The 24,695-nt window shown below is 43.7% G+C and overlaps 1 protein-coding gene across 9 annotated transcripts in view; it reads right to left on the bottom strand.

The window, feature by feature from the left end:
* Positions 1-894: 894 nt before the first annotated feature.
* ZNF664 (zinc finger protein 664) overlaps positions 895-24,695 on the bottom strand; it is a 37,385-nt gene continuing 13,584 nt past the window's right edge. For 3 of the 9 annotated variants that reach the window (XM_047759970.1, XM_047759966.1, XM_047759973.1), the window contains exons 3-6: positions 22,811-22,879; positions 21,359-21,452; positions 4,905-4,968; positions 895-4,802 (exon numbers count right to left, since the gene is read on the bottom strand). In XM_047759970.1, the coding sequence (XP_047615926.1) occupies positions 3,424-4,209 (786 nt within the window). In that variant the 5' untranslated portion in view covers positions 4,210-4,802; positions 4,905-4,968; positions 21,359-21,452; positions 22,811-22,879 and the 3' untranslated portion in view covers positions 895-3,423. Of the gene's footprint in view, positions 4,803-4,904; positions 4,969-21,358; positions 21,456-22,810; positions 22,880-24,260; positions 24,443-24,695 lie in introns of all 9 variants that reach the window. The other 6 variants (XM_047759969.1, XM_047759967.1, XM_047759972.1 and 3 more) reach the window with 6 other exon arrangements.

Here is a 24,695-nt window from a genome sequence, read left to right on the forward strand (position 1 = left end):
GCATGGACTTGCCCTAGATGCAGATGGACATCAGAACCACGGTCCGAGACTGCTGTGTAGATCTGGACTGCCGCTGCTTAGCTGAGATGTGCCAGGCCTCAGCAGGGGCTACAGCCATCAGGGACCATGGCAGGGCTTGGAAAGTGAAACAAAAACCTATGGGCACCAGGCAGACAATATTAAACGACCAACATGGGTCACACATGGAACACGAATTCATTGCCAACATTTAAAAATCATTAGGAGTTCCCATCGTGGCTCAGTGGTTAACAAATCCGACTAGGAACCATGAGGTTGCGGGTTCGATCCCTGGCCTTGCTCAGTGGGTTAAGGATCTGGCATTGCCATGAGCTGTGGTGTAGGTCGCAGACACGGCTCGGATCCCACATTGCTGTGGCTCTGGTGTAGGCTGGCAGCTATAGTTCCGATTCGACCTCTAGCCTGGGAACCTCCACATGCCTCGGAAGCAGCCATAGAAAATGCAAAAAGACAAAAACAAAACAAAAAAATAAATAAATAAAAATCATTAAATCTTATGTGCAAATCTGGATTCCTGGTTTTTACTTAAAAGAGCAGATGACATGGGGCCCCTTAGGCCTGTATTCCACCGTGGAAACACAGCTACAGCTGAGCAGGCCCTGTTCTCTCAGGGCCATGAGCTCGTTTGCCACAGACCTCAGGACTGTTCTTGGTCAAATGCTGGGACAGGGGGTCCACACAACTTGGCTTGCTGGGCCAGTCCCAGTTAGGCCTGCTGTCCTTGTTTAAGTATTAACAGCACCCCCACCCAACTCCATTATATGGTTACCTAGACCTAACATGCAAGCCAACCCCCACCACACACACACACACACACAACCACTGAATCCACACAACTGCGTGTCAAGCACAGAACCCTGTTATAAAGTGATTTTATTAAATTGATTTGGACATACTGTAGGTCAAATAATATTTTCTGAAGATAACAATTATGGACTTTAAAGCTCGACATAAAATTAGTAGCTTCAAAAGTGTTAGTCATATTCCCCAGCAACAGCATGATAAAATAATTCAACTATGTAGAAATATAGAACTCTAGGACTAGCTGGAAACTCAGAAATCATTTCGCCTAATATCCTCATTTCATGAGTGAGAAAACTAGACTCAAAGATTAAGCGATTTGCCCAAGCTCACATACCTAATAGTAATAAAGCTAGAAATCAAACCAATTTTTCCTAAAACTAAAATTCTATCAATGATATTTCAACTGGCTCTCTAGCAACTAAAAGTTTAGGCTTTTCTCTAATGCTCCACACTACTGTGACGTGAGAGGGTGTTAAGACACTATAGTAAATCATAGTCGAGGAATTCGGGCCTGGAAGGGGCTTTATCAAATAACTAAGCCAGCCCTCTTGGCAACAAGGAGAAACCGTCTGAGAAGTGACTTCCCAAAGGCTTATGTTAACAGAGAGGTCTGGATTAAAATTCAGACAGTAACAAACTTACCCCCATATCCCATCTCTAGTTTCATGGCTCACCCACTGCATGATGTGCTCCTTTTAAATCTTTATGCATTGAGATTTTAGTTATACAAAAACCCCTTCCAGTCAATCAGAAGAAATTAATTCAAAATATGAAGAGAAAATCAAGCTTTGTTTCAGTATTTCAATGACTATTTGGGGTAGTTTATTTTCCAACCTCTCAGACAGTGGACAAATACCGCTAACCTGATCACCCATTTCAGAGCTTCAAAGAGCCTTAATTTTCCCCAAAGACTTCCTGAGCAAAAGGACTACATGTGGGAAATCAATGAAAACAGGAATGAGAAGAGAAACAAATTTAAAAATTAGTTGCTTTTTGTTGTCATTGGGGACTTTTGGTCTTCTGAACATTCCTTGAGTTCCTCCACATGAGTTTTTAATATCAATGTAGCCCAAAAAAAAAAAAAAAAAAAAGGCCTATAAACGTCAGGATACTGAGCAACTCAGTACCTCTCCCCTCCCCACTGCTCCTACACTCGGCACCTGGCCCCCTCCTATCCCCCCGAGGCCCAGGCTCTGCCAGCCCCAGCGCCGCCCTCAAAGGCCTCCCTGACCACTACACCTAACGCTGCCCCCCGCCCCCACCCCCCACCACTCTAAATCCTCGCCCTAGTTTATTTTCTTCATAGCACTTAAATCACTATCTCAAACTACATTATTTATTTGTTTACTTGCTTATCGCCTGTCTCCACCACCAGCAGTAAACTCCGCGAGAGCTGGGCCCTTGTCTGCCTTACTCAGTGGTATTCCCAGCACCGAGCCCAGTGCCTGGCACCTAGGAGGTGTTCAATAAATACTTGTTGAATGAATGAGCAAAGAAAAGAAGGATGAACAGAGACATTCGTGCCTACAAAGGAACTATCATGATATGTAGCCCTCAATGAAGGGGCATCGAGGACTGCTACACGTCACTGCCCCAAACCACAGAAACAGTCTAACCGTTACCGGCGACCCCTGGGACCACCCATCTCTCCTGCAGCCTCCAAGTTGCTAAAGCAGCCCAAGAGGGCAGCTCTAGATGGAGAGGTGCTAAAGCAGGGGCTCCATGTTGCTAAAGCAGCGCAAGAGGGCAGCTCTAGATGGAGAAAAGTTCTAACTTTGCTCGCTCCTTCCTCCCTATTTACATTCAGCTATTTCCAAAAAAATTCAAGTTAAAAAGATGCAATGTAGCCACTAGAAAATTAAGTCAGACTAACACAGAGACACAGTGATTAGTAGAATTCACAAAATTAAAAAGTTCAAGGGCATGTATGCCTGCCAGTGATTTCTCTGATTGGCAAAGTGAATGGAAATTATGAGTCATCTAAAATGAAATTTAATGCCATCTAGGAAGGGGTGGATATTTATGGGTATTTTGAGGACATACAGATTGAGCTCAGAAATAATGGGATATATGGACAGATATGTAAGAGGCTGAATCAAGTGCTAACCTCAGAAATACCAGAGCACTACCTAATGGGAGCTGGCCATTTTCAAACGCAATCACCAGGAGGCTTGTATCAAGAGAAGGAAGGTCACAAGCTCCCAGGATGGGGGAGTATGTGGGGTAACGTTCAGGTAAAACATAGACAGGAGGTGACTCAGGAGGCTGGGCAATGATCATGGTTTCCTGTGTAGTACTTCAACTACTGAGGCATGGTGCCAGAATCCCAGGAAACGCGCACCCACGACTGGGACCTCACAGCCTGTCCTGGGCAAACACTCGGAGGGATTCCAGATTCCAAGTCAAGGTGTGGAAGACGCTTGACACAAATCCAAAAAACCAACCTCACACATGCCTCTTGGAAAACGAAGTTCTGCTGGGGCTTGCTGTAAAAATTTCTTGGGTCAATGTAGGTATTTACAGGGTTTCCTTCCTAGTGGCACTTATGGGTTTTAAGATTTTTAACTCTTAGCAAAATGCTTATATAACTGATATCTTGAGATGGTTTCTCTCCTTCGTGTGTACTCTCTGGTGGATGCAGAGGCTGGTGCTCTGGCTGAAGGCCTTTCCACACTCATCGCATTTAAAAGGCTTCTCCCCGGTGTGCACTCTCTGATGGATGCAGAGGCTGGAGCTCTGACTGAAGGCCTTCCCACACCCACAGCATCTATAGGGTTTCTCCCCCGTGTGCACTCTCTGATGGATGCAGAGGCTGGAGCTCTGGCTGAAGGCCTTCCCACACTCATAGCATTTATAGGGTTTCTCTCCTGTGTGGACTCTTTGATGCATGCAGAGGCTGGAAGTGTGCCTGAAGGCCTTCCCACACTCTTCACATTTAAAGGGTTTCTCTCCGGTGTGGACTCTCTGATGCATGCAAAGGTTTGAACTATTGCTAAAGCCCCTTCCACACTCACTACAGACATAGGGTTTCTCACCCGTATGAACTCTCATGTGAATTTGAAGATGTGAGCTCCAATTGAAGGCTTTGCCACACTCATAACATTTATAGGGCTTCTCCACTGTGTGGATTTTCTTATGCCTATTAAGTTTCGTTGTGGTACTAAAATCCTTACCGCAATCATCACATTTATAGACCTTCTCTCCAGTGTGGTCTCTCCAATGAATATGAAGTTCTGATATATGAAAGAAGCCCTTATCACACTTGTCACATTTATGGGGCTTCTCAGCAGTGTGAATTTTCTGATGCATAAAAAGATCTGCTCTCTCAGAGAAAAATTCCCTACACATGGGGCACTTGTAGATCATGTTTCCTATTTGGTATCGTGATTCAAAGGAGAAGATTTCCTTATAACTACTACAGTTACAGGGCTGCTACTTCACAGTCTCTCATTTGGCCATTTTGCCGTTTATCTCAGGCTTGCTCTATTTGGGAGGTTTAAGGGCAGCCTAAGCTTTTCCCTGCCTGTCTTTCTATGGAAGGTTTCTTCCTGCATAGTGTTCCTCACTCAGTATTATTACTAATTATAAAGTGACATTTACTTCCACATGAACTCTATGACTCACTAACACAGAACTTTCTTTTAGATCCTGAGCTGTCAACATTCCACAGCACTCCCAAGTTGCAAATCTTGGCGTTTTTTAAGCCCTTGGAATCTTCCTCTTGCAGAATAATCTCATACTTCTCACTTGCAGAAAAAGGCCTGCACAGCGTCCCCTGGAGCAGAGGGAAAGATACTGCGTGCTGGTCTTGGTCCCTTGGAGCCCGCCCTTGCAGAGTCACAATGACATGCTGCCTCCTGCACATCAGACAGGAGCCCTCCCAGGAAGCAAGTTCCTCAGGTCCAGGTGTGTCAATCTTTCCTTGTGAGGATTCCCTCCACAGGTATCACTCCAGTCTCCTGAAACAGAAACGTAAATACATACATTGAAAATGCTTTTTGTCCAGAAAATTGTTGGTTCTGTAATTAATTTCATCTAAATGTGACAGCAGTAACACAGACCTTTCTTGATATTGAGGAGGGAGCTCTTATCTTCCAGAGAGATGTGTCTCTTGGATTTGCAGGTCTGAAGAAGAGAATTTGTAGATATCATGCTCCTGTTCATAGCCCAAGTACATCATCCAACAACAACCACTTACTGTAACCATCTGAGCCACATCACGGATATACTACTGAAAAAGAAAAGAAATCCTCAGACGACCTACATGCAAGTATGAGAAGCAGTTGTCCTGCATAAAGGAGCAAGAAGGAAAACTTCAACTCACTCCACTTTGAACTTCAGAAGGAACAATGTTGCTGCTACTGGAGCTAAAACACAATATTGAGCAGCCTTTCAATCCAAAGAAAGAATAAATATATGACACATGAGTATCAAATGTCATTCCCTTGCTTAATTGTCCTCAATGGTTTCCCGATCTACTTAAAATCCAATCCTTAACCTAAGGCCCAAGGTCCCACATAACCATGGTCCCACCCTTCCCGACCTCACAGGTGGCTTGATGTCAGCTGCCTCTCCTCTACCTAAAGAAGACTCCTGGGAAGATGCAATTTTAATCTCATACCTGATTCCTTCAAAGCACAGAGAATTTGTAATTATCTTATTGTTCCCTGCTTTTTGATTTGCTCCTGTACTAGGATATAAACACCAGGAGGGAGGAACTCTGTGTTGCTCACTGTTATATTCTGGGGAGGTATTCAATTAATATTCGTTGAAAGCAACCACAGAGTACTTTATGATACCCCTCTCTCCTGCAGGCATGCCCTGCTTCATCCTGGCACAGCGAATAAAGGGACATTGCTCAGTGCCTTATTACCAGACTTTTGATAACCAACATGTAGTAATATACACACCAAATAGGAGAAGAAATACAAGAACATCCCAAATATTCGATATGAAACCTTTTGAGGTTTAGGATGTCTTAGTCATATTTTCATGTCCTGTATTTTATACTTAATAAGTGATGCTTCAATTAATGAAATCAACAGATCTTAAAAAAAACCACTCTCAATTATATGTTCCATACAAAGGCAGGGTACATGAGAGACTAAAGAGATTTAACATTAAAAGTGCAAAATAATTGGGATGGACATGCTATAAAATTTGGTTGTGATGACTGTTGTACACCTTTAAATGTAATAAAATTCATTAAGTAATAAAAAAATAAAAATAAAATTGCAAAATAAGTTGGACTGTTTCTAGGTGGAAGTGTTAGGAAAACGAAATTCAACTAGATAAGCAAAATTTCAGCTATATATATATATACAGAGAGAGAGAGAGAGAGCGTCAATGTCTGAAAAATTACATATCCTTTGACCTAGTAATCACACTTCTAGAGATCTATCCCAGGGGTGTACTGACAAAAATAGGAAATGACTGATGCCCTAGTTTATTCAGTGAGGCAGTACTTGTCAGAGCATATCTGCAGGCAACCCAAGGCCCACTGGGGACTGGCTAAATCGCCTATGAGACTTCCTTACAATGAAATACTGCTTGGCCGCTTTAAAAAGGAATGAGGAAGAGCATCATGTACCAACGTAGAACGAACCCAGGTAATACTGTTCAGTGGAAAAAAAAAAAAAAAAGCATGGAATCAAATAATATTTAAAATATGCTATCTTTTGTGTAAAAAAGGAGAATATGAATTATTTACATATTTCTTTACATGAGTATAAAAGTAAACATGGAGAAGGATAATACAAAATGAATTTTTTATTGAAATATAGTTAATTAACAACGTTAGTTTCAAATATACAGTGATTCATATACACATATATAATCCTTTTCAGACTCTTCCATTACAGTTATTGCAAGACACTGAGTAGAGTTCCCTGTGCTATACAGTAGGTCCTTGTTGTTTACTTATTTTATATACAGTAGTGTGTACATGTTATCCCAAACTCCTAATTTATCTCTCCCCTCTGCCATCCGTTATCTCTTTTGATAACAATTAAGTTTTCTATGTCTGGGAGTCTATTTCTATTTAACACAGAAGGAATTTAAAGGGCTACCTACAGGGGAAGAAGTAGAAAAGGATGAAGTAAGATTTCTCTAAATGTAACTTGTTACACAGTTTTGACTTTGGAAAATAGAAATGTTTATATTTTCAAAAAATAAATAAAAACAATCCCTAGATTTTTAGAACAAAATGAAGAAAATGAACCTTAACTTTCAACTTGGTGACACATCCACAAATTTTTTTTGAGTACAGCAGACTGACTATACACACTTAGAGGGTTATTCTGTTGAAAAATGGAGCCGCAAAGAAGTCAAATCTCTTTCAATAGTTTAGTTCAGTTATAAAAATGTTGGTGTTTTTATAAAGTAGGATAATATAAATAAGTTATTATGTGAATGCTGTTAGGAACCAAGATTCAAGGTAAAAGAAATGAGATACCAATATAATATCAAAATTAAGAGGGAAATTCTATAACATAAAAATCTGATAGAGAAGTATCAGTTTGAATTCATACCTTTTTTTTTTTTTTAACCTCTGTCCACCAGAAAGTCCTGGAAGCAATGACAACCAACAGCAATGGTCCCTTCCCTCATATTTCCTTTACCACCAAATGGCACAGGGATCCTTGCAGAAAGGCTGGCTTCAAGGCCAGAGCAGTGCTTTATAAAATGAGCCTGGGACATCTTGTTATGCCAGAATGCAAGGGAGTCAAGCCAAGAGAACACAGATGCCAATTTATGAAGAGACTCCCATCGGCCAAAAATGGGACAGCTAAATATCAGAAGGAACAATGAATGCAATCCATTGAAACACACTAAATATACAAACCCCCATGAGTTCACAATGATTCAAGGGGTGGGCAGGAGCTGAGAGAAAGAGAGGGACAGAGGCAGAGAGATTCAAGGCACCAGACTAAACCAACCAGACACCAACTTTCACCTCTTCTGAAACTCAGCAACTAAGAGAAAAGAACCGAGCATCCACCCTGTCCTTCCTGTGAGCCAGCTTTCTGGATAACACAACAATCCAGCAGTAAATGTGCAGCCCTAACAACATGCCCGATTCAGACCACGGTAAGAAATGGGTGCAGTTTCAGAAGAAAGGCTGATCAACTTTTTCACATGTCCAGGATCAGGCTGTCAACCCCTGAGCCCACTGACCAATGTTAGCATAACTCCAAGAGGAACAACCAGCCCTTGCGCCTCCTGACGCAATGCAACAGGAAGCACACAGCATCACCTGAAATGTTCTTGCCAAACACACCTCTAGGACTCATTTTTATTCAAAAGAACTAGGAGGGAGAGAGGAACTACCAGGACACAAGCAGAACAGTATCAAAATGTAGCCAGGCCACAGGACAACTGCCCATTTCTACAACAAGTAAATGGTATACAGTGAGGGAGGGGCAGCTCTAGATTAGAGAGACCTAAGGCATAACAATCACATGTAACTTGAGGACCTACCTTCTTTGGAACCTGATTCAATAAGCCAGCTGCTAACAGGGACAACCAGAGAAATATGATTAGGGACTAGGTTTCAGATTCCACAAAGAATACTCTTCACTGTATCAGGTGCACTAATGCCTTTGCAGTTATGTTAAGCAAACAAACGTCTGTATTTTTAGGGATGTATACTTAAGTCTGTAAGAATGAAATGACATGATGTCTAAGATGTGTCTAAAAATGCTTTGGCCAAAATTACAAGTACAGATAAAGCAAATGTGGGAGAACTATTCCATCTAGGTCATGGATAAATGATGAATAAAATAGTCTTATCTTCTTTTATGTATGTCATTTTTCAGGAAAACAAAACTGGTTAACGCTGGGAAGACATTCCTTTTCTACTCCTTTTGCAAAAATAGACAGATCCCAGAACCAGGCGCACTGCGCAGAGGTGGAACAACTAAACAGACACAATCCTGCAATGGCTATGACTTCCCCCCAATCAATCCTGAGCACGTAATGATGTGTGTACCTCAGATGTCACTGGGGAACTGAGAGAAGGGGACAGTGACATTCAGAGGACAAGGGGAGCAGTGCTTATTGGGCTGGGAGAACAGAGCTGTTGCCCTTTGAGGACTGATCAGGCCATGCACTCCCAATTCTACACACAGATTCAACCTCCATGTAATCAGGAGGTAATGGTCTGAAGCACCACATCTGCTGCAGTGGCCTTGATTTTCCTCGCAGGCAGGTATGTTTGCAGGGAGAGGAGCTCACTCTGATCATACCTGCAGGCAGCCATGGTCAGGAGGAAGTTAGAGAGTGGAGATAGAAATTTTCTCTCCAAACTTCAGCCTCAATCTGTTGTAGAACTTGATGATAACAGTCCCTTACCCTGGGAAGGAGCTCACGACGCTGTGCTAGGGAGGGAGGACTGAAGGTGAATTTTAAAGTAGGGTTATTTAAACATACTTCTGTCTATGCCTTTTATATACTACTCTCTTTTACACAGTCCCTCCCCTAAACAAGACCCAGTCTCCAGAAGGCAGGTGTTGGAGAACAGGGGAGTGGGTCAGCCGACACTGAGATTCATTGTCCTCTGGGGCCCTGTTGCTGGGCCAATGGGAGGTGTCACTGCGGGCCCCCAGAGGAAAGCCCACCACCCAACACAAAGGCACAGGTCAGCAAACAGCGACCAGCGGATGCTCCAGAAAGCTGACTCAGACCTGGACTGTGCTCTGTACAGGCTGGCCATGAAATCAGGACTTGTCACCCTGACTCAGCAGGAGAGAAATCAGTTACACTTGTCAAGGAGCTGGCAGCCAGAAGCCTCACCCTCAGACTCTGCACAAATGCATCAGGCTGGCTGCCGTTGCATGCTGAGCTGCAGGTTCTTCTACAGTATCATGGCATCTATAAAGCATTAAGTATAAATAATCCCTCTCTACAGTAGCAGACTCTTTAATACATCACTTAATCTATGTCCGCAGAGATCAAACTAACTTCCTATTCAAAACCAGATATGTCAGAACACATGGTTTACAGTTCTGTCCTGAACATTTTCTAGGAAAGACAAAAATGAAAAAACAAAAACAAACAAACAAAAAAAAAACACAGGAAAGAAGATATGCCTATGCCGCCAGCCCCAACCAACACCCCCACCAACAATAACTGCATTGGGTTGAACTGGCCACATGCTTTGTCTTCCCCATATATATATAGCAGGTAACCGTGCCACAGGGCCTGGAGAAGATTCTCAAAGATAATCAAAGTGCCTTAGTTCAGAGGACAATGTCCTAGAATTGTCACTACGAAATATAAAAAATCCAAATCTTCTAGGTCTCAATCACTGGGAAGTGTTAGGAAGATTCCTGTGTTTCCAGCTGCCCTAAGACATGCTGGTTCATGCCATGCTTGTTTATAGAGTTTGATACATAAGTGATACTCAGAGAATCCAGCCCACCCAGAAACAGGCCTAGAAAAAGGTGTTTTGAGGTAGCAGTCCTGGAAATTGAACTCAGATGCAGGATTGGAACATGTGTGCATGCAGGCACACATTCCATAAACATTTAGCCCCCAGTATTTGTCAGGCAGCAGGGGCTAAGCTCTGGAGGATTCTAGGGTAAAGAGAACAGCTGTAGTTCCTGCCCTCATGTGGTTTACGGTCTGAGAAGGGAAGGTGACAGCTCCAGCATCACACAATTGGTGCTGTGGCAGAGCAGGCCCCTGGGGACACAGCCGCACAAATGACAGGCATTCTAACTAGTCTCCAGATGATGAGGAAGATGTCTAGTAGGCTCTGCTTTTACACTGAAACCAAAAGGATTAACTTAGTTAGCCACACAGGGTAAAAGGGCAGAGGGGTCTAGCCTAGGGAACAGCAAGTGTCTAGAGATAACCAGGATGGCAACCTGTAGGAGGTGAGCGTTCAGCATGTAGACGGCAAGCGAGCGGCTGGGGGCGGGGGGGGGGGCTCTGCACTCTCTTAGCTCCACCAAATTATGGCTTCATGTATATGGGCAAGGACACCTTCTTAGAATAAAACTCTTAGGTTCGAAGTCAAAGGGGAGTGGGCAGCACTGGAAAAGAATGTTCCATCTGGAAATGAGATTAAAATTGGGCCAGGGGAGGCTCTCTAACTGATGTGCAGCTTGAGCTTGTACTGTGGCCAAGTTGGCCAGAGGAATCTATCTCCCTCAGAGCCTGGCCGTGAGGAGCGTGGCCCATGCCTGCAGGGCCAGGACAGGGCCTGCTTGTGTGGCACAGACAGGAACAGGTCAGGGTGCCCCACAACACATGCACACCGAACTCCATTCTCTTGTTCCTGCCACTCTTCTTCCACAGCAACCACGAATGTAACATCTCCCCAAATCATCATAAACCATCAAAGACTCACTTGCTAGAGAAGTCTCCAGACTACATGCCCTCTAGGGGGCCAAGGATAAGAAAAAGCTCCACCCTCATCCAGAAGTCCTTACAGCCAGAAAATATTTCGAAGAAAAAGGATTCCTCTTGTCCTCTCTACATATCAAAGCCTGTGAAACCTGCCATCAGTCCAACAGCTTGCTCCTGAGAGCATGAGTCCCTGCAGCCCCAGCTGCCCGCATGCCTTCCAAAGCCCAGCCCTCTGAAGCTGCCTCTCACCTGAGAAGCAGCAGTTTCTGCCAGCCGTGTTACCCTGCAAACACATACTCTGCAGCTCTCCCACTTACTACAGTGCAACTTCAAGTAAGTCATTTAAGCCTAAGACTCAGTTACCTCAAACATAAAGGGAAATGGTATTTACACCTTTCTCTCTCTCTCATGGCTATTATGAAAGTGAATGACACAATGCAGACACCTCAGCTCCACAAACACCCCCTTTGTTCTTTCTTCACCCTGCCTGCCATCCAACATTGGGAAGACACGCTGTTCACCAGAGGGTGGCTTCAAGAACCTGCAGTCGTCCCATCACTGCCCCACATCCACCCTTTCCTGACTGCACCCTCAGTTCCTGTTCAGGAATCACCTCTCCCTGTCTACGCAGCAGGAAACCAGGGTGCCCTATCCTCCCCTGTGGAAGCCAAGCCCCAGACCCACCTTCACACTCCCTAAGCAGTCAAGAGAAAAGGAACAGATCCAGCCTCAGCCCATCAGACTGCCTCTGCTCAAATCCCATTCTTGTTGCTAACAGTGCAGCCCCAGACCATTTCCTGAACTACCTGAATTCCGGCTTCCTGACCATAAAACCGGCCTGTACTACCCCCCTCCTCAGATCACTGTGCAAACAGTACATTTCCACCATCGTCTCCACCGTAACAGATATTCCTCATCTATCACGTCCCAAGTGAGAAACACTTCCTGAGTAAGGGAGCTGAGGACCCTCCGACTCAGATCCCTGCTCTCCACATGCTTATCACAATTGCTAAGAATAATCTGCTGACTGAAGGCCATCTAGATATAAGCTCCACAAAGGCAGGAAGTGGGTCCTTGTGCCCACTGCCCGAGTCACTAGCACATAACAACACTGTGTGTGTCTCAAAGGCTGCACTCAAATGTTCGTTAAAGAATTAATAACCCAGGTGGGTAGCCTATTAAATGGTTTCAGGTTTTTATTTACACCCTTTCTTGAGTTGGGGGAAATACTAACAAATATTGGCTACAGGATGACAAAGAAATTCTTTTCCATAAAGACTTTTATCCAATTTTCTAGCTCAGAATAAGCTGGGTTTGCCATGGTATCCGTCTCTTTCCTTCTTCCTTTTTTCTGTCCCCGCTATCCACAGAAATTTTAAAGGTATGCTCTTAAACATGTCCTTCACATTCTGTTTTCCTTACCCACACCAGGTTTAAGGCTCTTAAACACAGTAAGCAGAAAGCCTGACAAATGGCCTGGTTCATTTTAAAACCATGTTCCAGCAAGGGGCGTGAAGACAGACACCTTCAGGGGTCAGATAGGATATATAAACGTGTACTCCTGTCCAGTTTAAGACACCAGGGACTACTGGGCCCTTCCCATCTACTCCCCCTCAAAAGCATTCATTCCTACAAATATAGGGTCAACAGGCTGAAATCAGTCCAACAGCTACAAGCTGAGTCTCTTGCAAAGAAACACAACTTGCAAGTGTGGGATACTGAACAACTTATCTAACCTCAGTAAGCTCAGTTCCTTCCAGTTACTGTCATAGACCAGCAGTTCTCAAAAACTGAAGCCTCTGGGGAGTTCCAAAACCCTTATAAAACAAGATCAAAATGATATTCAAAATAATACCAAGATGTTGTAAGCTTTTGTCAAATGTTGTGCTGATGTTTGCATTGAAGATGTAAAGCACTGGTTGGTAAACCTGCTGACTCCTCACACAAAACCCTATGGCAGAGGCACCAAACAATACCAGTAGTCAAAGTATTCTTCATCTCCATGAACTCACAGCTTAAAAAAGTTTCACTTAAGAACATCCTTAAAGCAGCAATATAAAATTAGGAATTTTATTAAATCTAGATCCTTTTATTATTTTACATTTATAATTATATTAAATATATTATGTTTAGTATTTGTTACATTGATATTGAATACATACAAATATATTTTAATGTGTATATAGCATATTCTAGATTAAAATGGGAAGTATATCAGGTCACATACCTAAGTGCAATGGCTGCCTCAAAGAAAAGCACTTGTGTAACTGCCTGAGCTACAAGCTCAACAGACTCTTCTTTTTGACAGACATCATTTTCACTTGAGTGACTAAACACTTGCTATGCAGACTTGGGTACTGGGCAGAGATCCTCGGCTAACAGGAAACTGATGGTATTTATTGCCAACTGTCAAATCTGAGTTTTCATGTGAAAACTGGGATTCTGGAAAACTCTTGTCACCATGAGCTCAACAGCTTCCTAATGCCTGAAGACTTTTCTGATGAGACTGACAGCAATACCAAGTGTGGGTTTTTTGTTTGTTTGTTTGTTTTTGTTTTGTTTTGTCTTTTTGTCCTTTTAGGGCCACACTAGTGGCACATAGAGGTTCCCGGGCTAGGGGTCTAATCCGAGCCGTAGCTGCCAGCCTACACCACAGCCACAACAACGTCAGATCTGAGCCATGTCTGCGACCTACACCACAGCTCACAGCAATGCCGGATCCTTAACCCACTGAGTGAGGCCAGGGATTGAACCGGCAACCTCATGGTTCCTAGTCAGATTCAGGTTTCCACTGTGCCATGACAGGAACTCCTAACTGCGAATTTTTGCCATTACCCATAATGAAACTTATGAACATATGAAGGATCTGCAAAAAAAAAGGTAAACCAATGTTGTCCAAATGACCGCTGTGTGAGGTAATAAATCATTGTGGGCAAAAGATCTGGTCAAAGTGCGAGAGGCCAGGGGATTTTCACAGTGTACAAAAAGTTCACTGACAGGATTTCAGACTGCACACTGTCACTAACCTGTAGGAACCTAGTACTTGTCAAGTTTTGGTATCGTGTCACAAATGAATTCACAATTGTCTGAAAAGGCCACTGGAATGCCTTTTTCAATTCCATTGCCTGCAAGGCTGGATGTCTTTACTTCAACCAAAACAACATACTGCAAGAAACTGAACACAGAAGCAGACGTAAATATCATCACACTTCTATTAAATTTGTTTCAGAAAATAGCTGTTTTTCATTAAAATGTAATTTGTGTTAATGTGTAATGATTCTGTCATTATTTTTAAATAAAATAATAAATATTTTTGAAAAATTTTAGTCATTTTTATTAGAAGTATTGATGCCTATAACCCGCACAGACAGAAAGCTCTTTGAGGTGCTTTACAACACTTTTTAAAGCGTAAAAGGATCCAAAAACCAAAAGGGGGTTGAAATTTCATCTCAAAACCCACCTTTTTTTAAAAAGCTGAAAGTATGTGAACAAACTGTAAGATGAACACTTACCTGTAGTTAGTAATTTCCATCATCAGCCATCATTATTCTGGATTAAGAAAAATGCCCCCCAAATTTCTCCAAAATAACCCTAAGTTCAAGTTTTGTACATGAGAAAACCAAAAGATGAACACTATAAGAAAGAATTCTCTACCAGACAGACATTTTATAAAGGATTCAGAAATTATCCCATTAGGCAGCAATCCACTAACGTGTTCTTGCAAGACTGTGATTTCCAGTCCAAGGCCATGCGGTTCTATCTTACATTGTTCCGCCAGACATAACGGATGTGCCTATTCATGGAGCAAGAACATGGAACACGTTCTCAGCTTGACTAGGAATTCCTCCTCCTTACAAACCATCAGGAAATATCAGAAATCAGCTCGCTCAGATATTATCTTGGCAGCAGTACAACACCAAGGTACCTCTGCTTGGCCCTTTTCTACAGGCCTTGGCAACAGCAAAAAAATAAATGGAAAAGGCTGTCCTAGTCCCTGGTGTCTGCCTGCTGCCAAGGGACAAGGCTAGGAAGTTCAAGGCCACCACTCCCTGCAGGCCACAATGATCTGGGCATAAAACAGAGGCAGTGTGTACCTCCTCGCTGATCTCACTACATCTTCAGAAAATTCAAGTCTAAACTACACATAACAAGGTGTAGGAGACCTAGATACTCAAGCTCCACAGGCTCAGTCCACTTAATCTTTGTTCAGCTATTTGCCTCAGAATAACTTAATTATAGCACTCACTGATCAGGACTGTGAAGGCCAAACCCACTCCATTCCGCTTCTATGTCATGGCTGGTCCTGGGATAGAGGACATTAGTGACCTGGAAGACACCAATCCTGGCTGCTCAGGACAGGATTATGTCTCCAATAGGCCCTTCCTACTTCCCACAATTTTTCTCCTAGCTCACTCAAGACGCCAGGGCTGCTATTCCTCATTACAGTCCCTCTGGACGTGTCCCGGGCCACCTCAATGGTGACAGGTCCTAGACCTCTCACCTTGGTGGCTGGCTGGCAGGAGCCTCTGAAGGGTCCACCTGGCTCCCCCCACATACCACAGCACTCTCAGGCCTCCAGCTAATCCACCCCCCCAACCAACACTTCTTCATCTGCCCTCGCTGTCAACCCTCCACAAGGCCCAAGCGCCAGGCCACTTTCTGAGGCCTGCCTCTCCCTCACAAAGGTGAACACAGGCTTCCTCATCTTTCTGGGCTCACTTCAGTAGCAAGAATTTAGAGAGGGGTCAAAGCTGAGCCGGGAGTTCCACTGACAGTGGCTCAAGCATGCATCTTTCTCCTGGGCCTAAATCTCTTGCGGCCAAATCCCTCTATGCCAGAATGCCCAGCCTCAGCAAGGTCCAGGTTTCTACTCACACAAGGGTCCGTTCAGGTGCTTACGCACTGCACCTAGTCACTGGAGAAGCATGCACTTCTGAAAACCAAAGTGACCTCAAAGCAGGGCTGCTGAAACAGTCCACCATCATGGGCCACTGGCTGTCATTCATGTAGCAACTACTCAGTAACATGCCTTAACCCCCATTCCAGTGTCCCCCTACCTGATCAAGCAGCATTTCCTGAATATTTCCTAATATATTGATAACCACCTGCCTCAGTAATTTATAGTGACAGTTTATAGGGACAATACTTGAGAGTATTGAGGTCAACTTTTTAGATTGGTCAAAGTAGGTTGTGACTCTGAGCAGGAGTCTCCAGCTAAACTTTAATGACAACAGTAGGTTTTAGGTCCTTTTTGATGCCTTCCTCTCTGATCCTCTGCCACCAGTGAAGAGAAAAGACTATGATCCAGGAGGACTCCTGAGCACTAAAAGGGAACCCCTGACACTGGATCCTTCAGGCATACATCCAGCATCTCCCATCTTGTCCCTGCCCTTGACCATGTTTCCAGCTTGGGGCCCCAGGTGTGTGGATTCCTCTTCCCCTGCCCCCTGTTCCTGCCCACACTTCCATTAGCCCTATACACTACAAGGCCTAGGTGCCCTGGCCTCCACCCTAACAAAGTTCAATGGTTAATGACATGGACTCTGGGTTTAATGAGCTGCTTTCATTCTATCTTCAGGACAACTGCTCTTCCTCATTGACTCCTAATGGAAAAAAGATGAAAGATACAAGAAACCACACCTGACTTTTCTTTAACTAGAAATTATCTCAAAGAATTAGATCTGGGGAGTTCCCGTCGTGGCGCAGTGGTTAACGAATCTGACTAGGAACCATGAGGTTGTGGGTTCGGTCCCTGCCCTTGCTCAGTGGGTTAATGATCCGGCGTTGCCGTGAGCTGTGGTGTAGGTTGCAGACGTGGCTCGGATCCCACGTTGCTGTGGCTCTGGCGTAGGCCGGTGGCTACAGCTCCGATTCCACCCCTAGCCTGGGAACCTCCATATGCCGCAGGAGTGGCCCAAGAAATAGCAACAACAACAACAGTAACAACAACAAAAGACAAAAAAAAAAAAAAGAATTAGATCTGGAAAAGGGCAACAAAAGGGATGGAAGGAGTGATGTCAAGTTTTCTTCTGAGTCTGAGAAGGACAACCTCATGTGTGATTAAAGTGATAAAGGATGACATAGGTACACATTCCCCAGCTTTCCTCCAGCCAGATCCTCCCATAAAAGTGACCTATGGAATACTGCAGCAGGATGTGGGCTTCAGCTCTGCCACTTGCTATGTGACCCTGGCTGCTCTCAGACTGATCTGTAAAAACATGGATAATAATGTCTACAACAATTTGCTGTGATAATTAAAGAAGATAATAAGTGTGAAAGTACTTATCAGAGTGTCCACAGCATAGCTGAAGCCAAATAAACATGAGTTTCCTTATTTCCCTTATTTTAATTAGTGCATGACACATTCATGCATTTGCCAAGAGTGTCATTTCACAGGCAGAGGCTTCCTGAGACCCGATGATGTATCTCCCTGTAATTAGGGTTCCTCCTCTGCTCAGAGTCAAACGCTGCTTTCACACCTTCACATCTGTCTTCTGCGCCTCTCTGTCTCTACCCAGCAGTGTTTCCCTTTTGACCTTCTATTCATCGAATTGTTTTAAAACACATCTGACTACGGTGACACTTCCTCACACTCTGGACTCCACCAGAACCTTCTTCCTGCTCTCCAGCACTGTACACAGAAACAACCGAGGAATGGGTAGAATGTGTTTGCTTCCGTGATGGCCCCTATGTGAGTACTGCAAACAAGCTCAAGTTTATCTTATCTATCTAGTAAATGTGTAACATCTATATACACTAAGAATCATAATAACCGGGTGGGTGGAACACTGGGCTTGCAGTAAGAAGTCCTAAGTACAAATCCTTGATCTGACCCAACAGTTATGTGACTGCATGTCCCTCATTCTCAGCCTCAGGTCACGCATCCATGAAATGGACAGAAGGCCTACTGTCAGTCATGCAGCTGCTCACTCTCACTCACATCATGGGGCTTACAGGCCTCAGTCTCATTATGCGCCTAGGAAGGAGCAGCACTGAGGGGGCACTGAGAACAATCTTTTCAGGACACAATAAGGACTCCTAGAGAGTCAATGTACTTGAATTACAACAGAATGTAAGATGATGTACTCTTGCCTGCATAACTGGCCTTTTCCTGTCCCTCTGCTCTGGCTGATTCACCTGGCTCTGTCTTCCTCAAGGGACCAGCCTTTCACAGTTGGGCCAGGGGATTCCTCCCACTCTGGACCTGCAGGAGCTGGGCAGGGTAGGATGGGAGAGGAAGTGCAGCACGCCCTAGTGCACAATGAGAATGACTCTCTATCAAACTTGATTCTTCTTCATACTGTTGGAGCAGTGAGACCCAACGGGACAAAATCTACATTCAGGCCTGGGAGAAAAAGGCCCAGGGACTGGAGATCCCAAGCTACCCTCAGGGAGAAGCAAAGGAAATACCTCAAGGGTATACAGGGCCTGGCTTGACTAAGTAAAGAAAGGGGACAGACTGGGCCCAGGAGACCTTGTCAGATATGAAAAGTGGGTTTTTAACAGGACTGCCCCAAGGACTGAGAGGAGCACAATAGTGGGCAGGTCAAAAAGTTAGAGATGTGGGATTCTGTTTCTTTAATGCATTTTTTTATTGTGGTAAAAAAATACATATATATATATATATATATAAATTTACCAGAGGAGTTCCCACCGTGGCGCAGTGGTTAACGAATCTGACTAGAAACCATGAGGTTGCAGGTTCGATCCCTGGCCTCACTCAGTGGGTTAAGGATCCGGCATTGCCGTGAGCTGTGGTGTAGGCTGCAGACACGGCTCGGATCCCAAGTTGCTGTGGCTATGGTGTAGGCCGGCGGCTACAGCTCCCATTGGACCCCTAGCCTGGGAACCTCCATATGCCACTGGAGCTGCCCTAGAAAAGGCAAAAAGACAAAAAAAAAATTTTTTTACCAGAGTTCCTGTTGTGGCTCAGCAGTAACAAACCCGACCAATATCCATGAGGATGCAGATTTGATCCCTGGCCTCACTCAGTGGGTTAAGGATCCAACATTGCCGTAAGCTGTGGTGTAGGTCGCAGACGTGGCTTGGATCTGGCGTTGTTGTGGCTGTGGCGTAGGCTGGCAGCTACAGCTCTCATTTGACCCCTAGCCTGGGAACTTCCATATGCTGCACTGCGGCTCTAAAAGGACAAAAATAAAAATAAAGTAAAATGTACCATCTTAGCCATTTTTCAGTGTACAGTTCAGCAGTGTTAAATATGTGCATGTTATTGTGAAATATCTCCAGAACTTTTTTATCTTGCAAAACTGAAACTCTAAATAACTCCCCCTTCCATTCTACTTTCTATTTCTACAGATTTGAATACTTTGAATACCTCAGACTCTGCTATTTTTATACCTGGGTCACAACTTGCAACTTCTTTTGTTTGGCAAACCAAGGCAATAACTATGTATGGGGGAGACAGATTTGCAGAGCAGGCTCACTCAGGAAGCACAAAATGCCAGAGCAGCTAACTTCTCATGGCCAAAGAATCATACAGCGATAACCATAATCCTAAAATAGGATAAGCTCTGGCGATCAGAATTCAGGGTTAGCACGGAAAGAAACGCATCACCACCCCACTCTCAACAAACAGTGCAGAACTTCAGCACTGAGGCTTCTTCTGACTTGGTAGGACTGTCAGGGGACTGGGATTGGTATCATTTTGGGACACGTATGCTTCTAAAGACTGCTATCAAATTTGGCCAGCAAATACTCATTTCCCAGAACTCTAGGTAGAAATGTGCACAAAACTGAACTGGAAATACAAAACGCGTGAACACTTCATCATTAGCTAGGTCCATGAAGCCCATGCCTGACACAGCCTTCCACAGCTTGGCTGGATCACACGGAGAACTCCTTTTTCCCCTGTTAGGGGTAACCTTGAGCTTGAGACCAAAGAAAAGTCTGGGAAGAACAGGAAGTCATAAAATACTAGCCTGTATCTGAGGTCTCTCCATGCATAATGAAGAAGGCTGGCTGAGGGGAGCCAAGTCAGCACAGAGAGAATGTAGTCCAAAAGAGACAGGGAAGAGATCATCTGCTGCTGTGCCAAGGGGTGCTCGCTCCAGCTTCCCAACAGGGCAGTCGCCTGGAAACCAACCCAGCACATGGGGAAAAAGAGAAGAGAGAGCTGGTCAGGAGCAGCCCTAGCCTTACCACCCTGGAGAAAGAACACCACACCTTCTAACTGTGCACAGTAACTAGAGGGGCCACAGAAACGTCCCTTACCTCACCGAGTCGGTGTTCTGTGTGTGGCGGGAAAGTGGAACCAGGCAGGGAGTGGCCTAGAGCTGAGATCTCAACTGCTGATAGTGAGGGAAAAAGACAAGAAGTGGGACTGGGTGCTCCTCTCTCTTGCTTCCCAGCTATGCACAGCAAGAATGCAAAGTTTTATCATGAATGTGAATCACAGCAACCCAGAGAGCGTGTTCAACTGGAGTATTCTGGATTTAAGCAATGACCAAAGAAAGAGGAACAAATACTTGCCCTATGGAAGATATATGTTGCCTTCTTGAGTTGACCTGAAGAAAGAAAAAAATTACTAAAAAATGATGACAAATCCTAAGGCTCAAAAAAGAAAACGAAGGGCAAAAAAACAATGGCTCTCAAAATCAAGTTTGCATGGAGACTGATATAACAGTCCCCAGCTAAGAAGACTTTCAGGAATTCACATTTAAGGAGAAAGCTGTTGTTCAGGTTTCCACCAGAAACTTGTGGAATAACAAACTTAGCTTAAAAACAACTTCTGATATCTCAATGAAGATAGGAACAATGGGAAAAGAAACCAGGAGGGCATCAGTCCAAAAACCAGGTTTCTGGTCAAGATGGCAGAGGAAAATGGGACAGATAGAGTGAAGCTTTAATAACCAATGGCTTACATGAAATTAAGAAAATCAAACTCCAGAGGAACAAAGAGGAACTCCAGATAAGACAAAGACGTTTCTGCTCTCTTCAGAGTTAAGGAAAGCTGTCTAAGATCTAAAGAACTCAAAGCCAGACAGAGGCAAGTGTTTAAGAAAAATCATGAGGTAGAGGAGACTCTTCCTCACTGAGTCCCAAAGGGAACATGCTTAGAAAAACTCCAGGGACAGTTTTGGTTGAGAAATAGTTGAGGGGGTTCTCCATTTAGAAAAATTGGTGAAACAAGGGGAACACTTACCACAGTGACAGAAGTCAAAACCCCCAAGACATTCCGGAAGAAGAGGCAGAGGCGGGGCCCACAGTGGCTGAAAGGCAACAAAAGCCTTGGGATCCTGCTGGATTAGAAACACGCAGAGAAAAAAGTAGAAGGTTTGTATTATGGAGAATTTAGGATCACAAAGTTTTTCAAAGAACTGGCTATTATAAATGTGAGATACCAGCTCATAAGACAGGTAGACCCATTTATATTTAGGATTTTAATAAAAATATGGAATTCAAAGTATGTAGGGCCAAATAGAGGATGAGTTTGAGAAAACCTGAGAAATTCTAGAAAGGAAAATCCAGGCAAGACTGTACAACTTCACTCCAAGATATAGAAATCCTAGTATCAGAAACAGCCTCTCGAGAGGAACTTTATCCAAATTGAGTTTTAGGTTCATACTGGATACTGAGTAACTGATTTGGATTGGCTGGAGTCCTAGAGAATCTAAAATTCATACTGTTTTTGTGATTTATTTTCCAAATGAGAGAACACTGAAGGAGCAAAGACTGGAGTCAGGTTGAACAGGTTTATATCCTAGTCTTACCACATACTAGCTGTGCAACCTTCACCTAAGAGGTTAAGAATGGGGTTAATAGAGACAATAAAAGGCACCTGACCTTGTAAGGTAGCATTATAAGGTTGTTTAAGGATTAAATACATTAATGCATGACAAGTATTTAAAATAGGGCTAGAAAATGTTAAGGGCTCAACAAAGATTAGCTATCATTACCATATTTTATTTTCTTCCATTTACTTCCTCCCACCTCTGCTGTATTCTAAAACTGCTAGGAGTAGCCCTGGGTATAGATTTCAGGATTGATTTTTAAGTTTGGGGAACATCACTTTTCCTTGGGAAGTCTGTCAACATATTAAAGGAGTTAAGTATCAAACTGCTACAAGGTTGATATTCGGATGGGACACTGAGTTGTTCTAAACTTGGAGAACCTGGGGACTGTGGTAAATTATCTTATGTCTATATACTTCCCCAGGATTCTGGAGGAAGGAAACATGTGAGTGACATGAGGACAGAGTTATCCAACTTGGCTAACAGCTATCTGAAGCAGCTCTACCATTTCAGCAAAAATCACTAACATTAGAAATAGAATCCTACAGATTGCCTTGAGTGACCCTGCAACATCTGAGACTAAATAAAATGGGGAGAAAAAAGAAAAGTGAAAATGCTTTCAAGTATATCAAGTATATTTAGGGGTTTTGGTTTCTCTATGGGAACAAAAGCTTGACTCAGAATGAAGGTTGTTAGGAGGATCTACTTTAAAGGACAGAAAATTTCAAATGGTTTTGATAGAGGGCCAGGTTCCTTCTTCCTTACTGAACTACACATGCCAGTCATGATGCCTGTGAGTCTGCAAACCCACAGCTTTAAGGGGAGGCCCAGGTGCCACAGACCACATGACTGCTCCATCTCACCTGACCACAGCTTCTTAGACCAAGTGCAGAGTCCTGACTCAAGAGCTTAACAGTGACCTCTGCTGTGGCCTGGAACAATAATAAAAGATGCATCAAAGCCACATTCCCAATCTCTCTCAGGAACCTAACCAATACAGAGAAATGAGGTGAATGGCCATGAGAGATGAAGCTGAAAGTTTACGATGTACAAAAACACTGGAGAGGTCATAAGCAATCACAGCAAACCAAAGCCATGAGGAAACAGATTCTCTAAGTAAGGAAGAGAAAACAGACAGGATAGGGAAAAAGAATAAGCTAGAGAGCAGCAAGAGGAAAAAGACATAAAAAATAGCTGCTTTACGACCCCACTATTGATAGAAAGACTGCTTTTTCCCAAGCTGCTTTAGTTAACAACAGTTTTCTGGTTCAGGCACATCCTTACACCATATCCCATTTTCCAAAATGGAATGGACCTCCACTCCCTGCAACAAAAAAAGTGCTAATTAAAACAGTTACTCCAGCTCCCTGGAGGGTGGAGTTTTTCCAGGAGGTAGTCTGTGCCTCCAACAAACAGATTCCTGGCAAGTTCAACTCAGTCAGACATGCCCAGGTATCTCAGCAGAATGGGGGTGGGAGGGGGGTGGTCTCATCCCCTAGGCCCTAGGGCTTATGAGCATCTCAAGGGCCTTTAAAAATGTCTGAGACCTGAAAAGAAAAATTTACTGGATGTAATGGAGTTCCTGTCATGGCGCAGTGGTTACCGAACCCAACCAGGAACCATGAGTTGCGGGTTTGATCCCTGGCCTTGCTCAGTGGGTTAAGGGTCCAGCATTGCCATGAGCTGTGGTGTAGGTTGCAGACACAGCTCGGATCCTGAGTTGCTGTGGCTGTGGTGTAAGCCAGTGGCTACAGCTCCGATTCAACCCCTAGCCTGGGAACCTCCATATGCCGCGGGTTCGGCCCTAGAAAAGGCAGAAAGACAAAAAGAAAAAAAAAAATTACTGGATGTAAAATATGAAAAGAAAATCATAAAATCAAAGTTAATAAATATTTAATGTTTACTACTGGTCCAAATGAGGCTTAACTAACAGTCCCGTATAAGCTAATTTTGTGTGGGACATGGGTACTTTTAAAAGATGTTTGATATGTTCTGTGGTAAAGGTTGCCAGAGATAAGAGTGCTGAGGCCTAAGGTCTTCAAACCAATTCTGCGGAAGCTGACATGTTTGGGCATAAGCTGGAGCCTGCCCACTCTTATAGAATTTTACACTTCAAATTTTATGGCATAGCACTCGAAATTGAATAATCTGAAGTTAGAAATCAACCTTCACCACTGAAATTTAAGCATACTAGCACTCCTGAACTAGGAGTCTATTATCCTTTGAAATGAAATATTTTACAAAAACAAAGCCAAAAAACTACTAGCCATCCTGTTAATTTCACCAAAAAGAAGGAAAAAAAATGTTACTCACGATTGCAAATGGTCCTGCACGTCAGAATAATCAATAAAAACTGGTCACATGTACTCTTTCCTTTTGCAAGAGACCCGTCAAAATGTCATGAATAGACCCAAACATTCTCTTTCATTTGGCCAGATTCTCAATATGTGAAAAATAGGAGTTAGCAGAGAAGTTATACAAAACAAATCTTGTACCTGTCAAAGCAAAAAGGCAAGTATAATTCCCCTTCTGTAGCCACTGTTGACTAGGGCTCTCAAACTCCCCATCTGCTGCAGCTACGCCCAATGCCTTCTCCCCACCTTCACTGCTAGGCTCCCGGCAAACCTCTACCTCCTCCTTCCTCTGAAACACCCACTCCCCCTCGACACTCCACTGACCACTTCTGCAAAAGTGCACTTCTGCAAAGACTGCTCTCCAAGCCGTGATCACCTCCTCGTCAGATCTCAA

This window comes from Phacochoerus africanus, chromosome 15 (assembly GCF_016906955.1).
Source record: "Phacochoerus africanus isolate WHEZ1 chromosome 15, ROS_Pafr_v1, whole genome shotgun sequence".
In the NCBI taxonomy this organism is placed as follows: domain Eukaryota; kingdom Metazoa; phylum Chordata; class Mammalia; order Artiodactyla; family Suidae; genus Phacochoerus; species Phacochoerus africanus.